The sequence below is a fragment of the Syzygium oleosum genome, unplaced genomic scaffold (genome assembly GCF_021117445.2).
Source record: "Syzygium oleosum isolate NSW1041296 unplaced genomic scaffold, Sole_v2.1 Sole_v2.02, whole genome shotgun sequence".
Taxonomy (NCBI): Eukaryota; Viridiplantae; Streptophyta; class Magnoliopsida; order Myrtales; family Myrtaceae; genus Syzygium; species Syzygium oleosum.
The window spans coordinates 4,410,083-4,432,589 of record NW_026607486.1 but is presented as its reverse complement, the minus strand read 5'-3'; the positions used below and the strand labels follow the sequence as shown (position 1 = coordinate 4,432,589).

Genomic DNA, 22,507 nt, shown 5'->3' with positions numbered 1-22,507 from the left:
TTTTAGGTGCTCCGAAAAAATCATATCATCCACCCCCCTATTAATATGAATTTTTCAGGATGCGTCGTTCAAATGTATAGTAGCTACCTGTGTAAACTGTTAAGTACATGCACATACATACATACATACATACATACATACATACACACACACAGTACGTATCTTTATTGTGTATATGTGTTCTCATTATCGATTTCCTTGAACCCAAGACGCTCTCAATTACGTACATTTACAAGCAATCCGTCATAGTGCATGATTGACTAAGCCAACATCTAGAAATGATTAGTAGGGTCGTTCTCTATAGTATAGTTGTACTATGTATAATCAAATTATTCGTAAAAAAATATCAATTTTATATATGTATAATCTTTCTTTCGCGGGGTGAAGAGGCGTAGCCACTCCCCCTGCCCCAGGCGGAGGAGTGAAGCGGGGAAAATTCGGGAAAAAATTAGGTCATTATGGCACCAAGAACATATATCAATTGGTCACATCCCAATTTATCAAATAATAAATATTTCGTGTTGGTCATCCTCCCTTGGCGGAAATACTAATGACGTGGGATGATTTATACTACCATACGACAAAATTTGGTGACCAATTCCAATACATTGGCCTCTTCCTTTTCTCATTTAGATTAAGCTAATACACGAATCAATCGCACTGTTGATGAAAGGTTAGCCCACAAAATAAGACTTTGAAATAGAGGAAACAAAACACCTCCTTGTGGCTTGCTTCGAGTCCTAATAGCACCTTGTATTGATTAAAATTATGAGTTCGATGTCAGCTCGGGTAAATATTAGAATTGTCTGATGAAGTCGTGGGCATTATTCAAAAAGTCATAATGCTCCTTTTGCCATTCGATCGAGATTTCACGTAAAATTATGACATGAGATGCGGTAAATTGTACATGGGCATATGATAGAAATATGTAAAACTCCATATGTAACAACAGTAAAGCCTCCAAGAGTCGTATTGGCACGAGATAGATTGTCCAATTTTAGCCAAAGTTGGCGGCATGCTCCGCTGGCAAACGCTTTTGCTTAAACAACAACAAAAAAAAAAGGCAGTTCGCCCTCATGCAAGCATTAGAAAAAACCAAAGAAAATAGTGGTGGTGGTCAAATATCGAATACAAACAAGTGGTGTGGTGACCATTATTCTTTGGCCCGCCGCCCTTCCTTCTTTATGCGTCTCTGCGTGTGTGTGGCTCTTGCCAAGCACCCCTTTTGCTCTGGAGCCACATCTATCTATAGCTGAAGTCGCCCCGCTGCTCCACCCATTAAACAAACACAATTCAAAAGTGTCGCGTAATATTCTTATAAATCGCATCAGTTAGTACAATAATATGACATTCATTGCATCTTAATTGAAAAGAAAACGAATATGTAAATTAAGGGATCAGGAAAGCTTTCGCATCAACTTAGTATAATAACCAAATTAGATTCGAATTTAGTTGAATATATATATTAGATTCGTGTCATAATGTTGTTGGGAAACGAAAAACCATGTCCGGACCGAGAGATCACTCAGTCGCATCAGGTGGGGGCCCGAAAGAAATGGTGGGGGCTCAGTCGTCGTCTTCTTCGCACATCGCTCCTCCTCCTTCTCCGAGGTCCATGGCCTATACTATATATACTCCACCGTGATGGGTCGGACCAATGAGAGAGAGGAAACCAAGCTCTCCCCCACTCCTGAGGGAAAAGAAATACTTTGCAAGCGAAGAAAAAAACAGTTCAAAAAGGAGTTCTCTCTCTCTCTCATCCAAAAAAAGTCACTCCAATGGCGGCCTCAGTCGACAACCGCCAGTACTCCCACCGCGAGCCCGCCATGAGCGGCGGCGTCGCCCGCCCCTTCAAGCCCGGCCCCACCCACCGGCCCGACTCCCCCATCAGGGGCCGCAGCTTCGCACCGACCAAGCCGGCCGACTCGTCGAGCGAGGACGAGGACGGGGAGACCAAGGCGGAGACCGCCTACAGGGAGCTCATCAAGAAGGGCAACGCCGAGGTCGAGTCGTCGGTCCGCGACCCGCGGGACGAGGCCACGGCAGACCACTGGATCGAGCGCAACCCCACCATGGTCCGCCTCACCGGGAAGCACCCCTTCAACGCCGAGCCCCCGCTGGCCCGGCTCATGCACCACGGCTTCATCACCCCGGTCCCGCTCCACTACGTCCGCAACCACGGGCCCGTCCCCCGGGCCTCGTGGCAGGACTGGACCGTGGAGGTCACCGGACTCGTCAAGCGGCCCGCCCGGTTCACCATGGACCAGCTGGCGACCGAGTTCGCGAGCCGCGAGTTCCCGGTCACGCTCGTGTGCGCCGGCAACCGCCGCAAGGAGCAGAACATGGTGAAGCAGACCATCGGGTTCAACTGGGGCCCCGCCGGGATATCCACCTCGGTGTGGCGTGGGGTCCCGCTCCGCGACGTGCTGCGGCGGTGCGGGATCATGGGCCGCGGGGGCGGGGCCCTCAATGTGTGCTTCGAGGGGGCGGAGGACCTCCCCGGCGGCGGCGGGTCCAAGTACGGGACGAGCGTGCGGAAGGAGGTCGCTATGGACCCGTCCCGGGACATCATCCTAGCGTACATGCAGAACGGGGAGCTCCTGTCGCCCGACCACGGGTTCCCGGTGCGGATGGTCATCCCGGGGTTCATCGGCGGGCGGATGGTCAAGTGGCTGAAGCGGATCGTAGTGACGACGCAGGAATCGGAGAGCTACTACCACTACAAGGACAACAGGGTCCTCCCTTCTCATGTGGACGCCGAGCTCGCTAATGCCGAAGGTACGGTGTCCGGTCGCCTAATTTATGTACAAAAAAAGCGGGTGTTAAGATCCGTCACGATGCTTCGAATCCAGCTCGAAGATCCAAAATGATTCCTAATTCCTCGATTTTACGAGGAATGCATTATTTTCGTTGACGAGAGAGACGGGAATTTCGATTGGGCAATAATGGAATTGATTATCCGTTCTCTAGAAATTTCGGCTGGAAATCTCTGTGAAGTCTTATTCTCTCCGCTGGAAATGGACAGACCACAAAAGGGTCTTGTTCCAAATTTCAATGGGGGGAGGTTGGTGGGGTTATAATTAATAGTTTCGATTAGGACGTGGAATTGAGATCGACCTTTTGGCTTTTTGTCAGTCGGTCTCTTTCGGATATTGAGGTTAAAAATCGTGGGTAATATTGAAGATCTTGTGTTTTTTTTTCTTCTTCTTCTTTTTATGAATTTTTCGGTCACGAGTTTGCTTTGGTACAGCATGGTGGTACAAGCCGGAGTACATCATAAACGAGCTGAACATCAACTCGGTGATAACCACGCCGTGCCATGAGGAGATATTGCCCATCAACTCGTGGACGACTCAGAGGCCCTACACGTTGAGGGGCTATGCTTATTCCGGTGAGCCTTTTGGAATATTTATTCGCAGGGATCGTTTGTTTGCACTCTTTCATGAGAAAACAAGCTCGGATCTATCTATCTATCTACTCCCCACGCATGAGTACAAAACAAATGATGTCGATGCAAGCTTCGATGAGCCTAGCTTCGGGTCTATGCGAATTCAATGCATTATAGTCAGTTAAATCGTGTATATGTATAAGACATCCAGTGAAATTTGATTAAAAAATTAACAATTATAACAAAGTGAGTCCGTGGGAGTAGGATACGCGTAAAATTTTCCATTGTCTAGATGCAATGATTTTCACGGTTCACATGATCAACGTTCATAGTTCATGAAATAATTTTCAGTACTAGGCAAAACCTTTCGCCGTGCAAAATAGTTACTTCAAAAAGTGATTATACATTAGAAATATTTGTTGATCAAAACCAGTGGAGGATTATGATAATTAATCAATTTTATAAAGTGATTATACATTAGAAATATTAGAGATTCGGGAAACATGAGCCAGCAGAGTGGCGGACTGGACTTTGCTTCCTGCAATGTGTCTTTTCTGTATAGTGACCGATTTGTGGATCGAAATAGTTGCGGTACGAACTCACATATAAAATAAAATAAGGATTTCTTTGTTTTGTTTCGTGGGGAGAAGTGGAAGGAATGCCAAGAAATATGGTACACACGAGGAAAAAAATATCTTGGCTGACGTCGGACCTTTTTGTTGAATGACTTATGTGAGCAGGAGGAGGGAAGAAGGTGACACGTGTGGAGGTGACACTGGATGGCGGCGAGACGTGGCAGGTGTGCGCGCTGGACCACCCGGAGAAGCCAAGCAGGTACGGCAAGTTCTGGTGCTGGTGCTTCTGGTCGCTGGAGGTGGAGGTGCTGCACCTGCTTGGGGGCAAGGAGATCGCCGTCCGCGCCTGGGACGAGTCCCTCAACACCCAGCCCGAGAAGCTCATCTGGAACCTCATGGTACGTTTAATGAGTAATTTGACCTGTGACATTTTTTTAGGTTTGTGTCCCTTTCTCTGCGTGGTTGGCGCAATACGAGGCCTGTCTGTCTGCCGACCTGATGTTGGTTGCTCCACCTGAGGCGGAAAGAGTAAATCTCGAGGGTGGAAAAGAGCTGAATTATAAGTGTAGTTTTTAACCAGATAATTGGGTGAAGAAATCTTAGCTAAGTAAGGATTAGAAAAAGTTTGCTTTGTATGATAATCTTGGTGAGCTCCAAATGGGTTTTCAAACTTATTAATGATATTCGAGAACCCAAATTGATTTTCTAAATCAGGTTTATTATACAAGGTAAAATTATCTCGTGTGTTACTACGATATATGAAATATCATTTTCTATTCACTAGTACTATGAGCATTGAAGTGATTGATTATCATAATGCAAGAATTACCGTTGTGCTAGCAAATGACCACATGAAGTTTTTGAGGGAAAATTGGTTTTTTATTTTACGAAGAGTCTTAGACAGTTAAACTTGGAACTTAAAACATATATGTAAGTGCACTAGAGTCTGGGAAAAGGACCGCATCTTGCACGTAATTGTCAAAACGAGACTGATAAGGTAAGGCAAGGATGACTTGTGAGCCTACCTAACTCTATAATTTGGTAGAATCTGAGCTTCGTTTGTCTGGGTTGTAAAGATTACACTGCGGGAAGATAAGATGGATTTGCCTTTCACTCTTTAGATGTCTCGCTTTCCATGGTAATTATTCGCACGGGACTGTATTTATATTGTAATAATATTCAGATAGGGACAAGTGGGTTGGTCCGCATTGACTTGGTCAGCAGACGAGAATTCTCATGGATCTTTGATTTAACAGGGCATGATGAATAATTGCTGGTTCCGAGTAAAGACCAACATGTGCCGACCGCACAAGGGCGAGGTCGGGATCGTCTTCGAGCACCCGACCCAACCGGGGAACCAATCCGGCGGTTGGATGGCCCGGGAGAAGCACCTCGAGCAGTCGGCCGAGGGCAACCAAACCCTCAAGAAGAGCGTCTCTTCACCTTTCATGAACACTGTCACGAATATGATGTCCGAGTCCGAGGTCAAGAAGCACAACTTGGCCGACTCGGCATGGATCATTGTCCACGGCCACGTCTACGACTGCACAAGGTTCCTGAAGGACCACCCGGGCGGCGCCGATAGCATCCTCATCAATGCCGGCACCGACTGCACCGAGGAGTTTGACGCCATCCACTCCGACAAGGCCAAGAAGCTCCTTGAGGACTACCGCATCGGCGAGCTGATAACCACCGGCTACACGTCCGACTCCACCATGTCCTCACCGAACAACTCGGCGCACGGGTCCTCCAACTTCACCTACTTGGCCCCAATCAAGGAAATCACGCCCTCTCGCCCCGTTGCCCTTGTCCCGCGCGAGAAAATCCCGTGCAAACTAGTCGAGAAGACGGCCATCTCGCACAACGTCCGCATTTTCCGGTTTGCTCTCCCATCCGAGGACCAGGTGCTCGGGTTGCCCGTGGGGAAGCACATATTCGTATGCGGCACCATCGAGAACAAGCTTTGCATGAGGGCGTACACGCCGACGAGTGGAGTGGATGAGGTCGGTTACTTCGAGCTCCTGGTCAAAATCTACTTCAAGAACGTGCATCCGAATTTCCCTAACGGTGGGCTAATGTCGCAATATTTGGAGTCGCTCCCCTTGGGCTCGTTCCTTGACGTGAAGGGTCCGTTAGGGCACATTGAATACACCGGACGTGGTAACTTCCTAGTGCATGGCAAGCCAAAGTTTGCCAAGAAGCTGGCCATGTTGGCTGGCGGGACGGGCATTACACCGATTTACCAAGTGATCCAAGCGATCCTGAAGGACCCCGAGGACGAGACCGAGATGTACGTGGTCTACGCAAACCGGACTGAGGAAGATATTGTGCTAAGGGAAGAGCTCGACGGGTGGTCGAAGAAGCACGACCGGTTGAAGGTGTGGTACGTGCTCAAGGAGTCGGCTCAAGAAGGTTGGCAATACAGCACCGGGTTCATCACCGATGGCATTTTGAGAGAGCACGTCCCCGAAGGATCGGAGGAGACGCTGGCGCTGGCATGCGGCCCGCCGGTAATGATTCAGTCGGTGCAGCCCCACTTGGAGAAGATGAATTACGACGTCAAGAATTCATTGCTAGTGTTTTAGGAGAGGCAAAGGTATATATATAATACATATATAGAAAGAGAGAGAGCTGAGCGAAAGAATGTAAATATACTAGCGTTATATATTGCCACGTGCCATTTGTTGGTTCATCTCTTGTACGTGTCCCTATGTATTATGGTGATAATGAAGGAGGAGACTATACAAAGAGGGTAGGGGCTTTCAGCTTTCTTCTTTCTTAGGGATAACAAAATTTATCCGTATCAAAACTATTCTTTCAATTTGAAGGAAAAGTTGCTATCCAAGCGATGGTTCTTTTACTTGTGACCTTTTGAATGACCTCTTCTTTGGTTTATTATATATATATTTGGTGATTAATTTATGTAAGTTACATGCACAAAAAAAAATTGAAAACGACAAAATCTGCGCGTCAAGCGCGGGTTATTCACATTTCCTCGGTATAGCGGTTATTTTAGGTATACTTTATTCTAGTTTACAGTGTGTAAAAAAAATCTGATGTATTTGGGCACTAAGTTTGACGATAGTGAACTTTTAATCATCATTCTCCAGCCGATGTTTTTCATTTCTTGTTTTTTGGACTGCCATTTTCCCCAACACTCCCTCTATTACAAAATCCTAATCCCATGTCCTAAGTAATCACGTCTTGTGGTTCCGTGTATATTAAAACTCAGTTTAAAGGGGTTAGTTACCTGCCAATCCAGCATTGCCATTTATCTTATAAGATAATTTAAATTTATAGGACCTTATGATTTGCGCGATACATATAATGAAATCGAATCTTATAGATCTGACGGATGTTCTATGTTCCTAGCAGTGAAACTTTCGATGGGCCACGATTCTAGATTAACCAGATTGAGTCAAACGGCAGGCGTTAAACACAACCGTCGATTCAGAGTGTTAGAATAGTTCGTATAAACAGAACGATGGGCTGCGTTAAACACAACCGTCGATTCAGAGTGTTAGAATAGTCCGCATAAACGGAACGATGGGCATGACGAGAGAGAGAGAGAGAGACCAAGGGGATCCCACAACACAAGTAATGGATCACCACGCATCCAAGGTGCCCTGGGCGTTGGTCATGGCCGATGTGCGGGAGCGAGGAACGACTACCGCCGCGTCCGAAGAAGAGGACGCCTTTTGCAGCGAGCCAAAGGTGCAAAAACCACGTGCATGGGTTTGGCCTCTTGCGGTCTCGGTCTCTCTCTCTCTCTCTTTTGCTGCTTGGTGCATGGCAAGGGCCGTTTTTATCTTTGTTTCTCTCGCCGCGCGCAACCCTACGATCATTCATCACCTCCGCTTCCTTCCTCTGTCTCTTATTCTTTCTCTCCTTTTACTATTAATACCAAAGCCCTCACGTCTCCCAAGAACGAAAACCCAACTACAGAGGAATATGTGCTTTCACTTTCATCCATGTGGTGTGGTTTTGAATATTGTCTCCTTCTTTCAACTATCGTCCAATCGCATCGATCTTCGTAGGGACACGGCACATGCCCCCGTTGACGCCTTGTGGTAGCCGACAAGGAAAAATAAGAGGGTGAAAAGCCCCGAAGAGAAATACGACCAAGATCAAGCGAAACTCATCGAAAGAAAGTAAAGATTTTCTCTTCGGCGATCCCTTCTTTCCATATTTAGTGGGGAATGAAGATAAATAATGGTTAAATGGGTGACATCATCTTATCCGTGTCATGACTATTCAATGGATAGACTTTTCTAAAAGAGGACCCGGTTTTTCTTTCCCAACCCCCCCTGGTCTCCCTGGTCTCTCAGCCAATGGGGAGGGGTGAGAAGGGGTGTATCGGTGAAAAGAAATATTATTATTATCTTTGAAGCTCATCGATCTAATTCATTTAAATCGCTGATGATAAAGTTCTCATAATGAAATATGAACATGGTTATTGATTCGCGCAGTCCATAGACCATATTATAACTTCTCTCGTCCATTTGAACACGAATCGTGAGCTAAAAATTTTACTCCCTATGGAAAGAGCGTTGATGCCCACCATAGTATTATTACTCTGGAGTTTCGTGAGCATTAAGAGTGGGCCTCAGAGATGAAATTTTCCAGGTGCGATTCGAGGGCTAAACATCGAGATAAAAGAATGTTCAAAAGATAAGAAAGAAGATGTTCAAGTTGGGTGATGCTCAAGCTGGTCCATCGATCATGTCTCGTATGAAATTATTAGGACTAATCTTTCGTCTCGCCACCTCGAACTAAGGAGTATTCAAAAGATAAGACGGAAGAACGATACATAAACAAAACAAGAACATGTCCCCGACGTCTCTTCTAAGACCGCGCCTTGACCCGGGAATAGTAATCTACCTTCTCCTCCACCGGTCACGTCACAGTTGCTGAGGGTCCAACCGCCCTTTTTAAAACAATAGGAAGACGGCTAAATGATTGATCGATATGTTAGTTGGTAGGCTTAATGTGCAATAAATTATTCCCGAGAGCTTGGAATTGAACTCCCAAGAGGACGGGGGGAGATTAGATTTATTCACAAGTGCATTGCATCGCGACACTAAGCAAAACAGAGCCTTGAGGTGGTCGATCCGCCATTAGCTGTGAAGGCTTATTCTAATATTTAGAAAAATATATATATCCATCTATCGACTAACAAAAATTTTTGGGATAAGGACACTAGAAATGCTATAACTTTCGTACGGCGCTCACTTGAGTGCCATAATTTTTTTTTGCTTACTTGAGTGCCACATCGAAGTAAAATAGATAATTTGAGTGCCACTTCCGGCGAAAATAGATCACTTGAGTGTCATTTTCGGCAAATGAGCTGACGTGGATTTTTTAATTAATTTTTCATCCGACGTGGATTTTTTTAATGTTATTTCATTGATTTATTGATTTTTAAAATTTTTCTTTTTCTTTATCTTTTTATTTTTCTTTCTTATTTTTGTTTTTTTTTTTTCAAGGTTGGCGAGGGTCGCCAGTGACCCTCGCCGGCGGCCGCCTCGCCTACAGCGGCGAAGGCTCTCGCCAAATCTGGCAAGGTCGCCTCGCCCGTGGCCGCGAATGCTCTTGGCGAGGCCATCGCGGCCTCACCGATCGTGAGCGTGGCGGCAAAGACTCTCGCCAGATCTGGCAAGGGTTGCCGGTGATCCTCGTCGGCTGCCGACTCACCTGCGGCGGTGAAGGCTCTCGCCAAATCCGGCGAGGTCGCCTCTCCCGCTGCTGCGAACGCCCTTAGTGAGGCCATCGTGGCCGTAGGCATGGCGACAAAGGCTCTCGCCAGATTTGGCGAGGCCGCCTCGCCCGCAGCCGCGAAAGCTCTCGCCAGATCCGGCAAGGCCGTTTTGCCCACGGCCGCGAAAGCCCTTAGCGAGGCCATCGCGGCCTTGCCGACACAGGCGAGGTGGCGAAGGCCTCGCCCGCGACCGGCGAGACGGCCTCGCCCAAGGCCTTTGTGGCCAAGGGCATGACGGCCCTCACCCAATCTGGGCGAGGCCTTCACAGACGGCGAGGGTCACCGGTGACCCTCGCTAGCATTGAAATTTTTTTTTGCAAAAATAAAATAATAATAATAATAATAATTCAAAAAAATATTAAAATATTGTCCACGTCAGCTCCAGCGAGTCCACATCGGCTCCGGCGAATCCACGTCAACTCCGGCGAAACCACATAAGATTTTCTGGGTACTAAATGACATTTGGCACTCAAGTGATTACTTTTTCAAATTTTTGGCACTCAAGTGATCAAAAAAAAGTTATAGCACTCAAGTGAGCACCGTACGAAAGTTAAGGCACTCCTCCTTGTCCCAAAAATTTTGGTCAATTCCGCAATGTCAACTTGCCAAAATGGATAACAAAATATGTTCGAATGCATTTGGCGTATTGTGTAAGCTAAGGTTGTTAATGCCACTTGTTACAATTTTAAAATTTTCGAATTCGCTCATGCACTTGTTTGTGACTCGTTCTTCTTTCAAGCTATTCATTTTACTTAGAGATAAGATAGTCAAATAGGCCACTTGTTATGGAAAACCATGGTGGGGACAGGAAAATTAAAAAGAAAAATGATAAACCTATTGTATTTGTGCCAATTCAATCTTAAACCTTTTAATTTGGTCAATTTAGTTCTAAACTTTTTAACAATTTGACAATACAGTCTTTCTGGCCAATTTGACCGAAAATTGTTGACATAAACGCCTACCGTTCTGCGTACGACTGGCACTAAAGTAAACATTTTTTGTAATTTTTTTTAAAAAAAATTGAACTTTTATATTATTTTTCATCTTTTATTTCCATTGTGATCAATAAGGCCTGGCTTTGCTAGCCGAAGGCGAGGCGACCCTCACCTAAGGCGGATCTTGTCCTCGCTGACCATGGGCAAGCGGCCCTTGCCCAAACCTAGGCAAGACCTTCGCTGCCTCACCGGCAGGTGACTCTCGCCCAGATCTAGGTAAGTGGCGGCCTCACCGACTACGGGCAAGGCATCCCTCACCCAATTATGGGCTAGGCCTGGCCTCCCCGGTGAGGTCCCGGCGATCATTGCCGGATTCCGTCATGTCACGTAAGATGGTCAGTGTCTCCGTCAACGATTTCTAACCAAAATTAACCGAGAGGACTACATTGGCAAATTGTCAAAATGTTTAAGACTAAATTGGCTAAATTAAAAGATTTAGAACTGAATTGATACAAGTCAAATAGGTTTAGGACTTTTTTAAGTAATTGTCCCTCCTAACAGCCCCTTCAAATCTTCCCATGGTTTTCGCTAACTTAGACAGAACATGATGGTATCAAAAACGCCTTTGGCGAGAAGTTTGAGTTGGAGGAAAGTGAGAAATGAAAAATAATAAAATGCACGTATTTATACTTGTCAATATGTCTAATCCGAGGGAGATAACATGCCAACTTGGTCTAGTAGAGGACAATGCAAAAGTAATATGTTAATCTCCTCTCGCATAAAAAAAACTGGTTTGACACTTACGCCGGCCATTTCTGTTGGATTTTCGCTTGCTTTCTACTTGGTTCGTGAAGTCAATAGAATAGCACGAAAGAGAACAGAGAAAAAGGAACAAAAGTAAGCTCTACACATGGTCAATGCTCGATTCTACTTTCAAATATTCTCCAACTATGTAAATTAAAAATAGACAGCATTGAATATGGCATTTGGTTCAAGTTGCTAAAGATGAGCTCATTGATGCGACCGTCACATGATGTTTGTTGTATCATGAAATTGAGATGCATTGCGTTTGCAAGTACGTGTAGTTCTCTTGAGATGACCCACCCACTTGGGTTTGGCATTTCATCAGTCGGCTGCATTGGTTTCGTGAAAAATCGACCGGTTTTGATATATTTTCCTAAAAATGATCACTTTATCGCTTGCAAAAATAAATAAACGAATAGTATTTTCACAATCAATAATAACATATACAATGCATTTTATCACTTTATCACTGCATGTTGCTTCGATCATCTTAATCATGATGAGAAAGTTTCTTGCCCGGCTAGATATGTTCTTTTAACACGTCAAAAAACTAAAAAAGAAAGGACCATCCTAATTTCCACACTGCATCATCCCTCTAAGACTATAGAAGGCACGCGAGTTTGACTAAGCACACGAAGTCTAAAAGCTTGTGGAAAAACCATGCATGCTGTTAAGAGCCGGCCAATATACTAGTCGTGGTGGTACTTTGGATGGGTGTTTCTAGGGTGACTTGGTCCTATGCGCTATAAAATCGCCATGCCGTGTCTTCGCCGTCCGGATGCAAGAGATGTGATGCCCGCCCGGGGGATGGAAAGTTGCTCCTCACTGTCGAATCAAGAACTTCTACCATCAAACGCGAATTTGCCCTTGTAAAAGACCCATAACGGGAAAAATAATATGGGACAGGAGAATACATAACGAAACGAGCACTCAACCATGTACTCGCATGCATCTAGCGTATCGATAAACAATTAGGCCTAGACCTAGCTGGATTAATTATTCGAAACAATTGTAGTTGTTTACCAACACTTATCAAAACTTACTCGTCAAACAAAATATCAGGAGAACCTTTTTTGTCAGGTGCTTGATTCCGTGGGGATTGGTGTACAAAAATCGAGAATCAGTATGCGTAGAATATACTCATATCATATCCTAAGTTATATCCAGGCTACCGAACAAAGGTCGTTTTATTAACATGGCCCGTATTAAATGTGGCGCGCACGAGTTGTGTTAGACCCATTGGGCCGACACCGTTCTCAAGTCCCCAAAAAATGTAAGAGGCCAATGTAACTAGCGAGACTCAACTATTAAAAAAAAAAAAACTAGAAATCTTTTTGGGCTCAAAGCTGACCCGAACCCATATTGCCCGGATCCAGATCCAGCAACTTCATGGGCCGACAAGGCCTTGTTCTCTTCTCGACGTAGCTGGGCCTGGGCCTGGGCCTTTAGTCAGTGCCTTCTCTTTTTCTGTTTTCCTTTTTCAATTTTTTTTTAAATCGAAAGAGATAAAAAGCTAGCAGTGGCCTCTCTTATCTCGAAGTCAGAAAGCTCGCGCTGCTGCCCGGACGACGACGGCGACGCCGACGAAGAAGAAGACGATGGCACAGGCACTAGCGACGCCGGTGGCGCCGTCACTCTCGCTCATCAGCAACCGCGGAGGGAGCTCCTCCTCTCCCTTCTCCGCCCTCTCGCTCCCCGTCGCCGCCCCTCCCAAGGTCATTCTCATTTTTCCCCCTTTCCTCCTCTGCCTTCTCTTCTTTGGTGGGTGGGGGTGGTCCTCGTCGTGTTCTCTTTGCGGGCTTCGGCTTCGGCTTCGGAATTCTTCGCGCTCGGTTTGATATGCGTTCAATTCCTGAAGAATCGACTGGAATTTGAACATTCCAGCCTTCTGTTGATCTTTGAATTAAGCTAAAGAGAGGATTTCACGAAGCTCTCTGAATCCATTAGCGGCATACTGACTTAGTTTGGTTCAAATTCCTTTCTTTCGGCATACTGACTTAAGTTTAGGATCGTATGCTTGGTTGCACTGTGAGCTTAGCGCGCCATCGTTGCTCAAAAATTTCGTGTACATTGCGCTTCGGTTGAATGGATTGGATGGGTTTTGCTGGTTTTTGTCGATGTGCTTGAGCAGAAGATTCGCGTCGTGTTGTTGTTCTTTTGCTCTCTCGTATTGCTGGATAGCGAAACGGATGTGATCACCCCTCTTGCGGAATGGTGTCATATTCATGCTGGGTTTCGCGTGTCATCTGTAGCTCCAAGGCCTAAGCATCCGGTGCGCCCGTGTCGGAGGTGTGGAGATCCCGAACAATAAGCGCGTCGAGTACTCTCTCCAATACATCCACGGCATCGGCCGGACCCGAGCTCGCCAGATACTCTGCGACCTCAGCATGGAGAACAAGATCACCAAGGATCTGTCGGAGGAAGAGCTCATCACGCTCCGTGATGAAGTTTCCAAGTACATGATCGAAGGCGATTTGGTAGTCCACCCCCCTCCCCTTTTTGCATTGTTCTCTTAGATCTCCCGGCGCTATCCTTCTTAGCGTTCCCTTTTTTTTCGCGCTTTGGTGATGCAGAGGCGGTTCAATGCGCTCAACATAAGGAGATTGAAGGAAATCCAGTGCTACAGAGGGACGAGGCACATCCAGGGGCTGCCTTGCAGGGGACAGCGCACCAAGAACAATTGCCGGACGCTGAAGGGCAAGCGCGTCGCTATTGCAGGGAAGAAGAAAGCGCCTCGTTAGCCAGATTTAACCGGTTCGTTTTATCTGTGATGATCGCTGAAGCGAGAAACTCGACTTTGAACTCCATTGTGCAGGAGAAGTAAAACGCGTCTTTTAAGCTAATGAAATTTTCTTCAGCAGTGCCCGAGTTCCGTCGGTTTCTTTACTTTGGGGAGCGTCTCCTTTCCTGCATAATCATTAACTTGTTCTTGCCTATGTCCGAAACATGATTATTCAGTATCAAGAAGTTGCATCATTATTCTCAATTTTCGAAATCAGAGACTGCATAACCGGGAGAAGCTGATATCTGGTTATGACAAATGTAGTTTGTGTGTTCGGTACAAACATGAGTTAAGTTAGGGGATGCGGCGTCGTGTAGGTGAGTCGGGCGATACCTTGGTCCGGCGGCGGCGGCATGTTCTGCTTACGTACTGCATTATCTGTACTCTGAATGTTCTCAAGGTCTTTTCTGCAGTCTCGGTTTCACTCTGACCTTGTTGTAGCCATCTTTGTGGAGTCGATTCTTGGTAGCATATTGAGGTTGCAATTTGTTCATCAATTGCTCGAGCATTCACGCTGCCCATATCACCTCTCTTTCCGTCGACTTTGGGTCACATCTTCATCAGGATTCAATTAAGTACCCCATTACTTCCTTCATGACAACTCATGAGGTCCCTGGAGTATATCTTTTGTTACTTGAAGCGAGTCACATTGGTCTCCGCAGCCCTGCCACGGAGAAGATTGGCATGGATATTCTTCGCCAATCCGTCGCATGGTCGCTAAAACAAGCACACGACCCTAACTTGAAGCAGGTGAGTCTCGTACGGTAGGCGCGTTGCTAGTGATCACGAATTGAATCCATCGAGTCCGAATAGTTAGATTAACACAGGCCGTGTGGTCAATGTCTGCTCTAAATCCTAACAACTTCACCTGTCTACTCTCCTAGTCTTCTTCACATCGAATCACTTGCATCCTATAATAGTTTGTTAAAATTTGATGATCATTGACAAAAACTAACCAAATAAGATCATATACGTTCTTCCCTATCCAAACTCCAAAGAAGAAAGAGAGCAATCACGCTGTTAAGGTGGCTAAGCCACAGGAAGTCGATTGAGATATATGATTAATCTACAGTTTCAAACTCAATTGACCGTAAGTTTCCGATGGGATGGGCGCAACTATCGCCGCACGCTAAGCAGTGGCTAAATCCACGGACGATGCTTTGGCAACACATCTCGAGTCACGAGTCACGAATCTACGAGAGAAAATATGCACACGAACTTGACCTGAGCAGCACACATCTATCGATGGGGCATTCTTAGCAGATCGACTAGACCCAGGACCACATGAATCGATCTATCTCCACCGTCGATCGTGCAGACTCGACATGCGGAGCACAGGCAATCAACAGTTGAGATAGAGCCGATATAATGAACTGGGTTCAAGCGAGAGCTATTACCTGTTCAAGAAACAAAAGAGAGCATCAAGCAAAGCAAAGCAAACACAAAGTATAACAGTGATGATGCCTGATTAAAACAGGCAATGTACAGCCTGTCTAAACTAAAGGAGAATCAGTTGCACTGGCACATACAATATATATATGTTACAATCACATCTCTCATGAACCCAAATAGAGCAAACGATACATTGTTTCTTCCAAAAAGAGACAAAACAGCAACATACAAATGAAAGTTCTCAAGTCCATGTGTTTCCAATTCACCCTCGACTTCGTCTATCTTTCCTCCAGGGAGAGAATGAAAACACGGGAAGGAGAACGCTCGACTCAGTTATATGGTAAACCCAAAAGGCTACCACCTAAATCCAACATGTAAACCTATCAACTTGGTCCACAGACACCGGAGAAAACAAATCCTAGACCCCTCATCAACACCATTTACAACTGCCAAGTGTTGCTAGACACAGATGAGGGAGAGGGAGGGAGACTCCTAGTCAGACATGCACGATGCTGCCATTTCGATGTTGAGGTGTGAATGTGTGCATTATCATATCTCATCACACCCAACAAATTGTTCCCAGATATGACCATGGGAGCTTAGGCTCCAGCTTCTCGTGCTGACGCAGCACCTGGACATTTCCCAACGACGATGAGCAGACCGTTCTTCTGGCAGCCATCGGCGACCACCGGCTGATACTCCCTACACGGGAAGGCCCTGTTCTTGAAGTTCCACTCCAACGCTACCTTGCCCTATAAATAAATAATACATTTTCACATATAGATCAGAACACAACCATATACGGTTCAACGGTTGAAGACAAAACTTAATAAAAACAAAATCTAGTTAAACAGGTTCTTCAAATGCCGGAAGCCATATCGACTTCTCTTGGGATAATTAAGCTGAATCCTTTATTACGAGGATTATACGACCACTATCACAATATGCAAAACAAATAACAACATCAAACAAAATAGTACCCGAGGCAGAAAAGGTAGTAACAACAGATAGACACTCATGACCATCCGTTCAAACTCAGGACAAGAGCAACACAAAAAATGAAAGCAGATGGGGTCCATGAAAGCTTCACCTGAATCTTGGCGGGGCTGATTTCGCACACTTTCTTGCTCCTGAAGTTCAATTTCTTGATTGGGAGACACTCCCACCTGAAGTTGTGGTAAGCCTGGTACATCCTTGACGCCCCGGTCGGGTTCGTGAAGTTCACGAACGCATAACCCTTGTTGGCCCTGGTTCTTATCAATATCAAAGTCAAAATCTATCAAAGAATGTCAAATGATGAATCCAACAGCGAACACAAGCAAAGCAAAAGATAACCAACAATCCGTATCGTGAAGTACTCAAAACAAACAGCAAAATTAATGGCCAAGATCGAGCTCGTTACTTGAAGTCCACTGGGAGGTAGACGAAGTCGTACTCAGATTGGTCCTCCTTTGAATCCGCCATGGCATTCGCTTCATCGCAATGCTTGTCCAGAATGTACAACAAATCTTTCCTCCTAAATCAAACATAAAACGATAACAAAAGTGTGATCAAAACAAGCAATATCAGTAATAAATGATGGAATATGGTCGTCTATTGTTTCACACGAGGATATGTCCACTGCATGTAGAGCAATAAATGCTCAAATAAATCGCAAGAGTGTTCAGCCGTGGGACTTCGGAAGTCAAACCGACACTAACGACCTTTCATTACCCACTTCCCCGTTTCAAGATAAATAGCCACAAAATATAAGAAATTTCAGCAGAAAGAAGTACCAAAACTTGTTCAAATAGCAAGAACACAAGCGAACGCACTTGAACTGATTAGGGATGTTCCGTATCATGACTGTCGTGCTTCCGTTGAGTAAAACTTCCGGATCATCGCGAACAACATCGTCGTTCGTCGCATTCTCCGCAACAACCCAAGCCTTACCAAGAACAGCTTCATCGAAACGATGTCTGTTCTCGTCACTGCTATCGTGTTGTTTCTGAACCCATTTTCTCTCTCCGCAGGACGACCGGGTCAGATTTCTATGCCTCTGTCTCTCTCTCATCGACCGAGGAGGCACGAGGCTCGTCACACCGCCTCTCCTCCTCTCCTTGCCAAAGGGTGTTCTTGGAACCTCCATTTTTCCGAGCTTCTTCCCAAGATCGCCACCGAAGACTGGGTGGGGCCTTTTCGGGGTGACATGCTCACCATATTTGATGGGTCGAGGGCGAAACGTCAGGTGGCGTTGAGGGTTCAGATAATAGTAAACAGGCGAAGGGCACCCCCAGCTCGAGAACACCAGGTGTGGAGCTTGAAACTGATGATGCTGGAGCTTCTGGGGAGCGAAGTGAGGTGGCGTGTAAGGCTCGGCCAGCGGATTCAAACTGGGCTTATCATCCCCTTCCGACGTTTTGGAGAGAGGAGAAGAAGCCCCGCTGGGTTTCTGGCACATGCTGTGTGGAACAGGGCACAATCTTCTCTCTCGTTTCTTTTCCGAACAGCTCTTTTCCACCGCGCAAGAGGCTAGGGTTTACGAGTTTATATCACCCTTTTTTCCTTCCGTCTCTTTTTCAATGGGAAAAAGCCAAAAGACAAGCAGAGTTGGGACAGAAGTTTCAAGTTTGTGTTGGAGCAGAGCTCGAGGGGTTCATCATGATGGCGACGGGTATTAGAGACTTGAGAGAGAGAGAGAGAGAGAGAGAGAGATGTGAAATGAAAAGTCTATTTTTGCAGGGTGTTTGGTGTCGCGTAGAGGTGAGAAAATAAGGGGATAAGAGATCTGAGCAATGATGAAAACCGGGAATATGGAGAGATCGTGTACAGTGGTGTCCCTCCATTCCATTTAATGCTCGCCATCAGAAGATGACAAACCTCGGCTTGCAGCGGCGGCTTCGCCATTCTGAAGAGACGGACAGGGGGAGAGGCACATGTAAGACATACCGGACATTGGAGTCTGCTCTGCGGATTTTCACGGTTCGTTTCGAAAATGGTAAATAAAGCGCGACGCGAGCCGAGTGAATTGTGTTTTTGCTAATTCGAATTGGCTTTGCGGATCGATGTAGCGATCCCTTCTATTAGGCACCCAAAAGGGGTGAGTACCGGAACCTTAGAATTGGATAGGTGAAAACCTATCGATTACAAGTTTTAGAATACGTAGGTAAGTTTCAGGTTCTAAAAATTAAAAAACTTTTTTTAACGGGTAGGTTAGAACCTAAAACCTAAAATTAAGTTTTTATGTTTTTCTTGATTTATATTTTCGTGACATCCTGTAGTATTCCATGGCGTCAGTATATAATCTGAAACTGCTAGTCTGAGCTTCCATTTTATGAATAAGACTTTTACTTTGTTAAAGTTTCATATTCTTCGTATGTCAAAATATAAATTGAGGTCAGTGGATTATAATATCAAGTTGTGATAATTAAAAGTGATGATTTGCTGCAATCGTTTAATTGATAATATGGGTGGAATATGAGTAAACTCTGGAACCGACCTTAGAACCTGTGATAGAGTAGGTTTCAAATTCCAAGATATGCAAAGTATATTTCAGGTTCAAAAAAATGAGAAACCTGCTCTCACGAGTAAGTTTCACGTTTCAGATGAAACTTGTAAGGAACCTGAAACCGCTCATCCCTGGCAACCAACTTATTACTTGAGGATTTAGCTACCATTGCGATGGTTTCCTCATATATTCGAGCTAGGATAGTCTCTAGAGCTTTCTATATTCTTGAGGAAGTGCTGAGATTTTGAATGGAAAAGTTTTAAAGACCTTGGCTGGCGAGCCACGATCACTGTCCGAAGTTTATTCCTTTCTTGGATTCCTGATGTTTTATTTTTATTTCTAACTTTTTCAAATCGTCTGTTGCGATCGACCTTAAAAAATAGGTGTCAACATCTTATTTATATTCATCCATATTAATGTTGTCACATTTTATTCGATCAATAATTTAGTCGAATTCGGCTTTGAATCGTGTATGCTACACAAACCGAGGTGAGAAATTTTTGAAGTCTTTATATCAATGCGGAGCAATAGTGTGGCAATGATTTTTGTTTTGCCACGTGGCGCGGACAGTGGATGGAACCAAATCCATCAAACATGGTATAATCTATCATCATCCAGAACGGCCTACTTGTTAAGTCGTGGGTGGATTGGACAAGTCATTAATGAAGGAGGGTCAAAATCCCTGGATTTGGGCATGGGAAGGACGATTTCATTCGTACACAAACACGAACCGAAGCGCGAAACTTGAACATGCCATGTACCTTTTAATTTAGTCTCGGATCAACTTTCCATTCAATTCCCACCAAGAAACTTTCAATTGTCTGCTCGAAAGGAACCGATCGTTTTCTCAATAGGGAAGAACTTTTGGGGAAAGTATCCGGAATTTCTTTGATTTGAGGGTGATCCTCTTCTTAGTTTTTGTTTGTTGATGGAAAAGCATAGTGTAAGTAGGTTGAAATTCTCAATCCCATGTTCAATGTTCACGGTTATAGACCGAGTGCTGTTGTTTGGGTTATGGTTGTATTGGTCTGATCAAGGCTTGGCTGGTGAAATTTTCCAAATCATTTAATCAAGGACATCTTTTATTTCCCACACCCTACTCTCAAAAGAGTCCACTAAGTTATAAGTTCTTCATCAATTGTCCGGGTGTCCAGAAAGTGCGCCACGTTTTCTTCATTTTAAACATGAGTGCTTTTCACATACGTGATACAACAATCAGAAATCTTCTCTATTTAGGAACGGAGTGAAAAATAGGCAATTCATAAAATGCCTCATTTTAATCTTTTGGATATTTGTCTCGCGGCTACCACTAGAGAAGGAGTATACTATTTAAGGTTGGGGAAGTTCTCATCGAAAACTCAATTTCGAGGAAGGGAACAGATTAGGTTCGGTAGCAAGGGGAAAGTTTTTTTTTACGTAACTATCATCCGCGCGTAGCATAAATGGCACTAAAGTTCCATTATGTCATGACTATGTCATTATGGATACTGTCAGCACTATTCCTCAATAAAGAGCAAATTGTTATCTAGACTCCATCCATGGTAAGCAAGGTTAGTCTCAACCGTTAATGACTCGAGTCTTACTTGAATCCCAGGCCGGAGATGATCCATCCATATCCAAGTTGTAAGAGTTTCACATTTTCATCTGGGTTGACCTTGAGCAGATTAGGGTTTCACCTTTCACCTGAACCCTTTTTTTAACTTCTGCAGTTTCTGCTTGCATTGTTCCGGTTAGACTCCAACGCAAAGAAGAGGGCTAATACCACCCTCCGTATTTGCTATTTGCGAGTAAAAAGCCCTCGTTCCTTGTCCTGTTTCTGTTTTCTTCTTTATGAACTTCACCTTCATACGCATGCATGCTCATATAGAGCTGCGCTGTATAAATTGCATCCGTGTATCTGCTTTCTACATTGGTGTCTTCTGAACCACATTGTTTTATGCAAAACTGACTCCAATCTGTGCTTGACGTGGCTTTCCATACCATACAAAGCCTACCAACTCTCTCTCTCTCTCTCTCTCTCTCTCTCTCTCTCTCTCTCCACACACCCACACACACACACACACACACACAAACACACGCATGAACAAAAGCTAGAACCATGTAAGTAGACTTGTGCTAAAGATGGGGTTTTGTGGGTTTGACCATTCCTTTCTGGGCATACCTCAGGCCTTATATCATTGGATTTATGCAAATGCAGATGAATAATCACGAGCAGATATAACATTCTCAATATGTGTGTCAAAGGCTCAAGTAGTAAGGAAAGATACACATATATAGCGCAGATTCATTTATGTAATCGTTAGTTATTATTCCCCAGATCAATCTCTGCGTCTCTGTCCCATGAGAGGACGAGCCAAAATGAACTCGCGGCGGCTGAGCATGTGCCCAGTCTACAAATTCCTCTCTTCTTATGATGGTTCTCTTTTACTCTTCGGCACTTTTGGACATGTATATTAGATTGCTCTATTTCTTGGTCAAAGACTCTGAGTCCTTACATATATTTCACGTTCATACGTTCAAAAGTTGCATAATAACATCTCTCTCTCTCTCTCTCTCTCTCTCTCTCTCTCTCTCTCTCTCTCTCTCTCTGAAAAGTAAATCTGCTTGTGCCTGCAAGGGAAAGATTATGCAGCACATCTCTGTTTTTCAAGCTTCTCTCCATCTCTCCTTTTCACCCCTGGGTTGACCTTCTTCTTGTGCAGAAGTGCTTGCTTGTTTTGGCAAACTCCAACTCAGAGAAAGGAGGCAGTGCCATCCTGCATGTTTGCTCTTCGCATGTAAAGGTCTCGTTTCTCGTGTCATGTATTGTTTGCATTCTTTTTCTATAAGTTCGCTTCATGTACGTGGTATGTACATACTGCACCTGCAATTACGCATGTCTTTTTCTACGTTCCAAAAAATAAATCGCCATCTAAATAATAATGCACGACACAGTGTACTTACGAGAATTTGTGGAACCAAATGTCATTTGTTCTAAAAATTTAAGTTGTTGATGAAAGTATGGTCATGTGGTATCCAATTGCTATTGATTACAATATAAGCAAGCAATCGGGTAGAACAATCAACCCCAAAGCCAAGGTTGACATGCACATTCATCTGCCAATGCTACTACGATAGAGGCTTCTCCCAATGAATTGTTTGTCGCTCTCTCGTTACAGAATTTTCATTCCATTCTTTGAAAATCTTGTACTTCTAGCTCGTCTCTTTATTATGATATATCGATCGCTGCAGGTAATTCTGATTCATGGTATTATGATTCCGCTTGTTGCAATCATATGACATCAAATTATTATTTGTTTCGGTCAAAATCATGCCTTCACATGCACCTACTATTCACATAGTTGATAATTTTCTAATGCAAGTCAGCCATATAAGAAACATTTCCA

At 44.7% G+C, this 22,507-nt stretch overlaps 3 protein-coding genes across 3 annotated transcripts; 2 read left to right on the top strand and 1 right to left on the bottom strand.

Annotated features, from left to right (window-relative positions):
• Nucleotides 1-1,547: 1,547 nt before the first annotated feature.
• On the top strand, nucleotides 1,548-6,823 carry LOC115666892 (nitrate reductase [NADH]). Its single transcript, XM_030588540.2, has 4 exons — nucleotides 1,548-2,778; nucleotides 3,251-3,391; nucleotides 4,129-4,361; nucleotides 5,220-6,823. Exons 1-4 carry the CDS (start codon nucleotides 1,779-1,781, stop codon nucleotides 6,546-6,548), a joined length of 2,703 nt encoding a protein of 900 aa, XP_030444400.1. The 5' UTR covers nucleotides 1,548-1,778; the 3' UTR covers nucleotides 6,549-6,823.
• A 6,167-nt stretch (nucleotides 6,824-12,990) lies between these two features.
• Nucleotides 12,991-14,320, top strand: LOC115662747 (30S ribosomal protein S13, chloroplastic). Its single transcript, XM_030584855.2, has 3 exons — nucleotides 12,991-13,175; nucleotides 13,713-13,937; nucleotides 14,034-14,320. The coding sequence occupies exons 1-3, from the start codon at nucleotides 13,059-13,061 to the stop codon at nucleotides 14,199-14,201; spliced, it is 510 nt and encodes a 169-aa protein (XP_030440715.1). The 5' UTR covers nucleotides 12,991-13,058; the 3' UTR covers nucleotides 14,202-14,320.
• Nucleotides 14,321-15,783: 1,463 nt separating this feature from the next.
• On the bottom strand, nucleotides 15,784-18,234 carry LOC115664383 (uncharacterized). Its single transcript, XM_056308828.1, has 4 exons — nucleotides 17,449-18,234; nucleotides 17,037-17,150; nucleotides 16,725-16,887; nucleotides 15,784-16,386 (listed from the first exon to the last, which is right to left on the bottom strand). Exons 1-4 carry the CDS (start codon nucleotides 18,072-18,074, stop codon nucleotides 16,234-16,236), a joined length of 1,056 nt encoding a protein of 351 aa, XP_056164803.1. The 5' UTR covers nucleotides 18,075-18,234; the 3' UTR covers nucleotides 15,784-16,233.
• Between the last annotated feature and the right edge of the window lie 4,273 nt (nucleotides 18,235-22,507).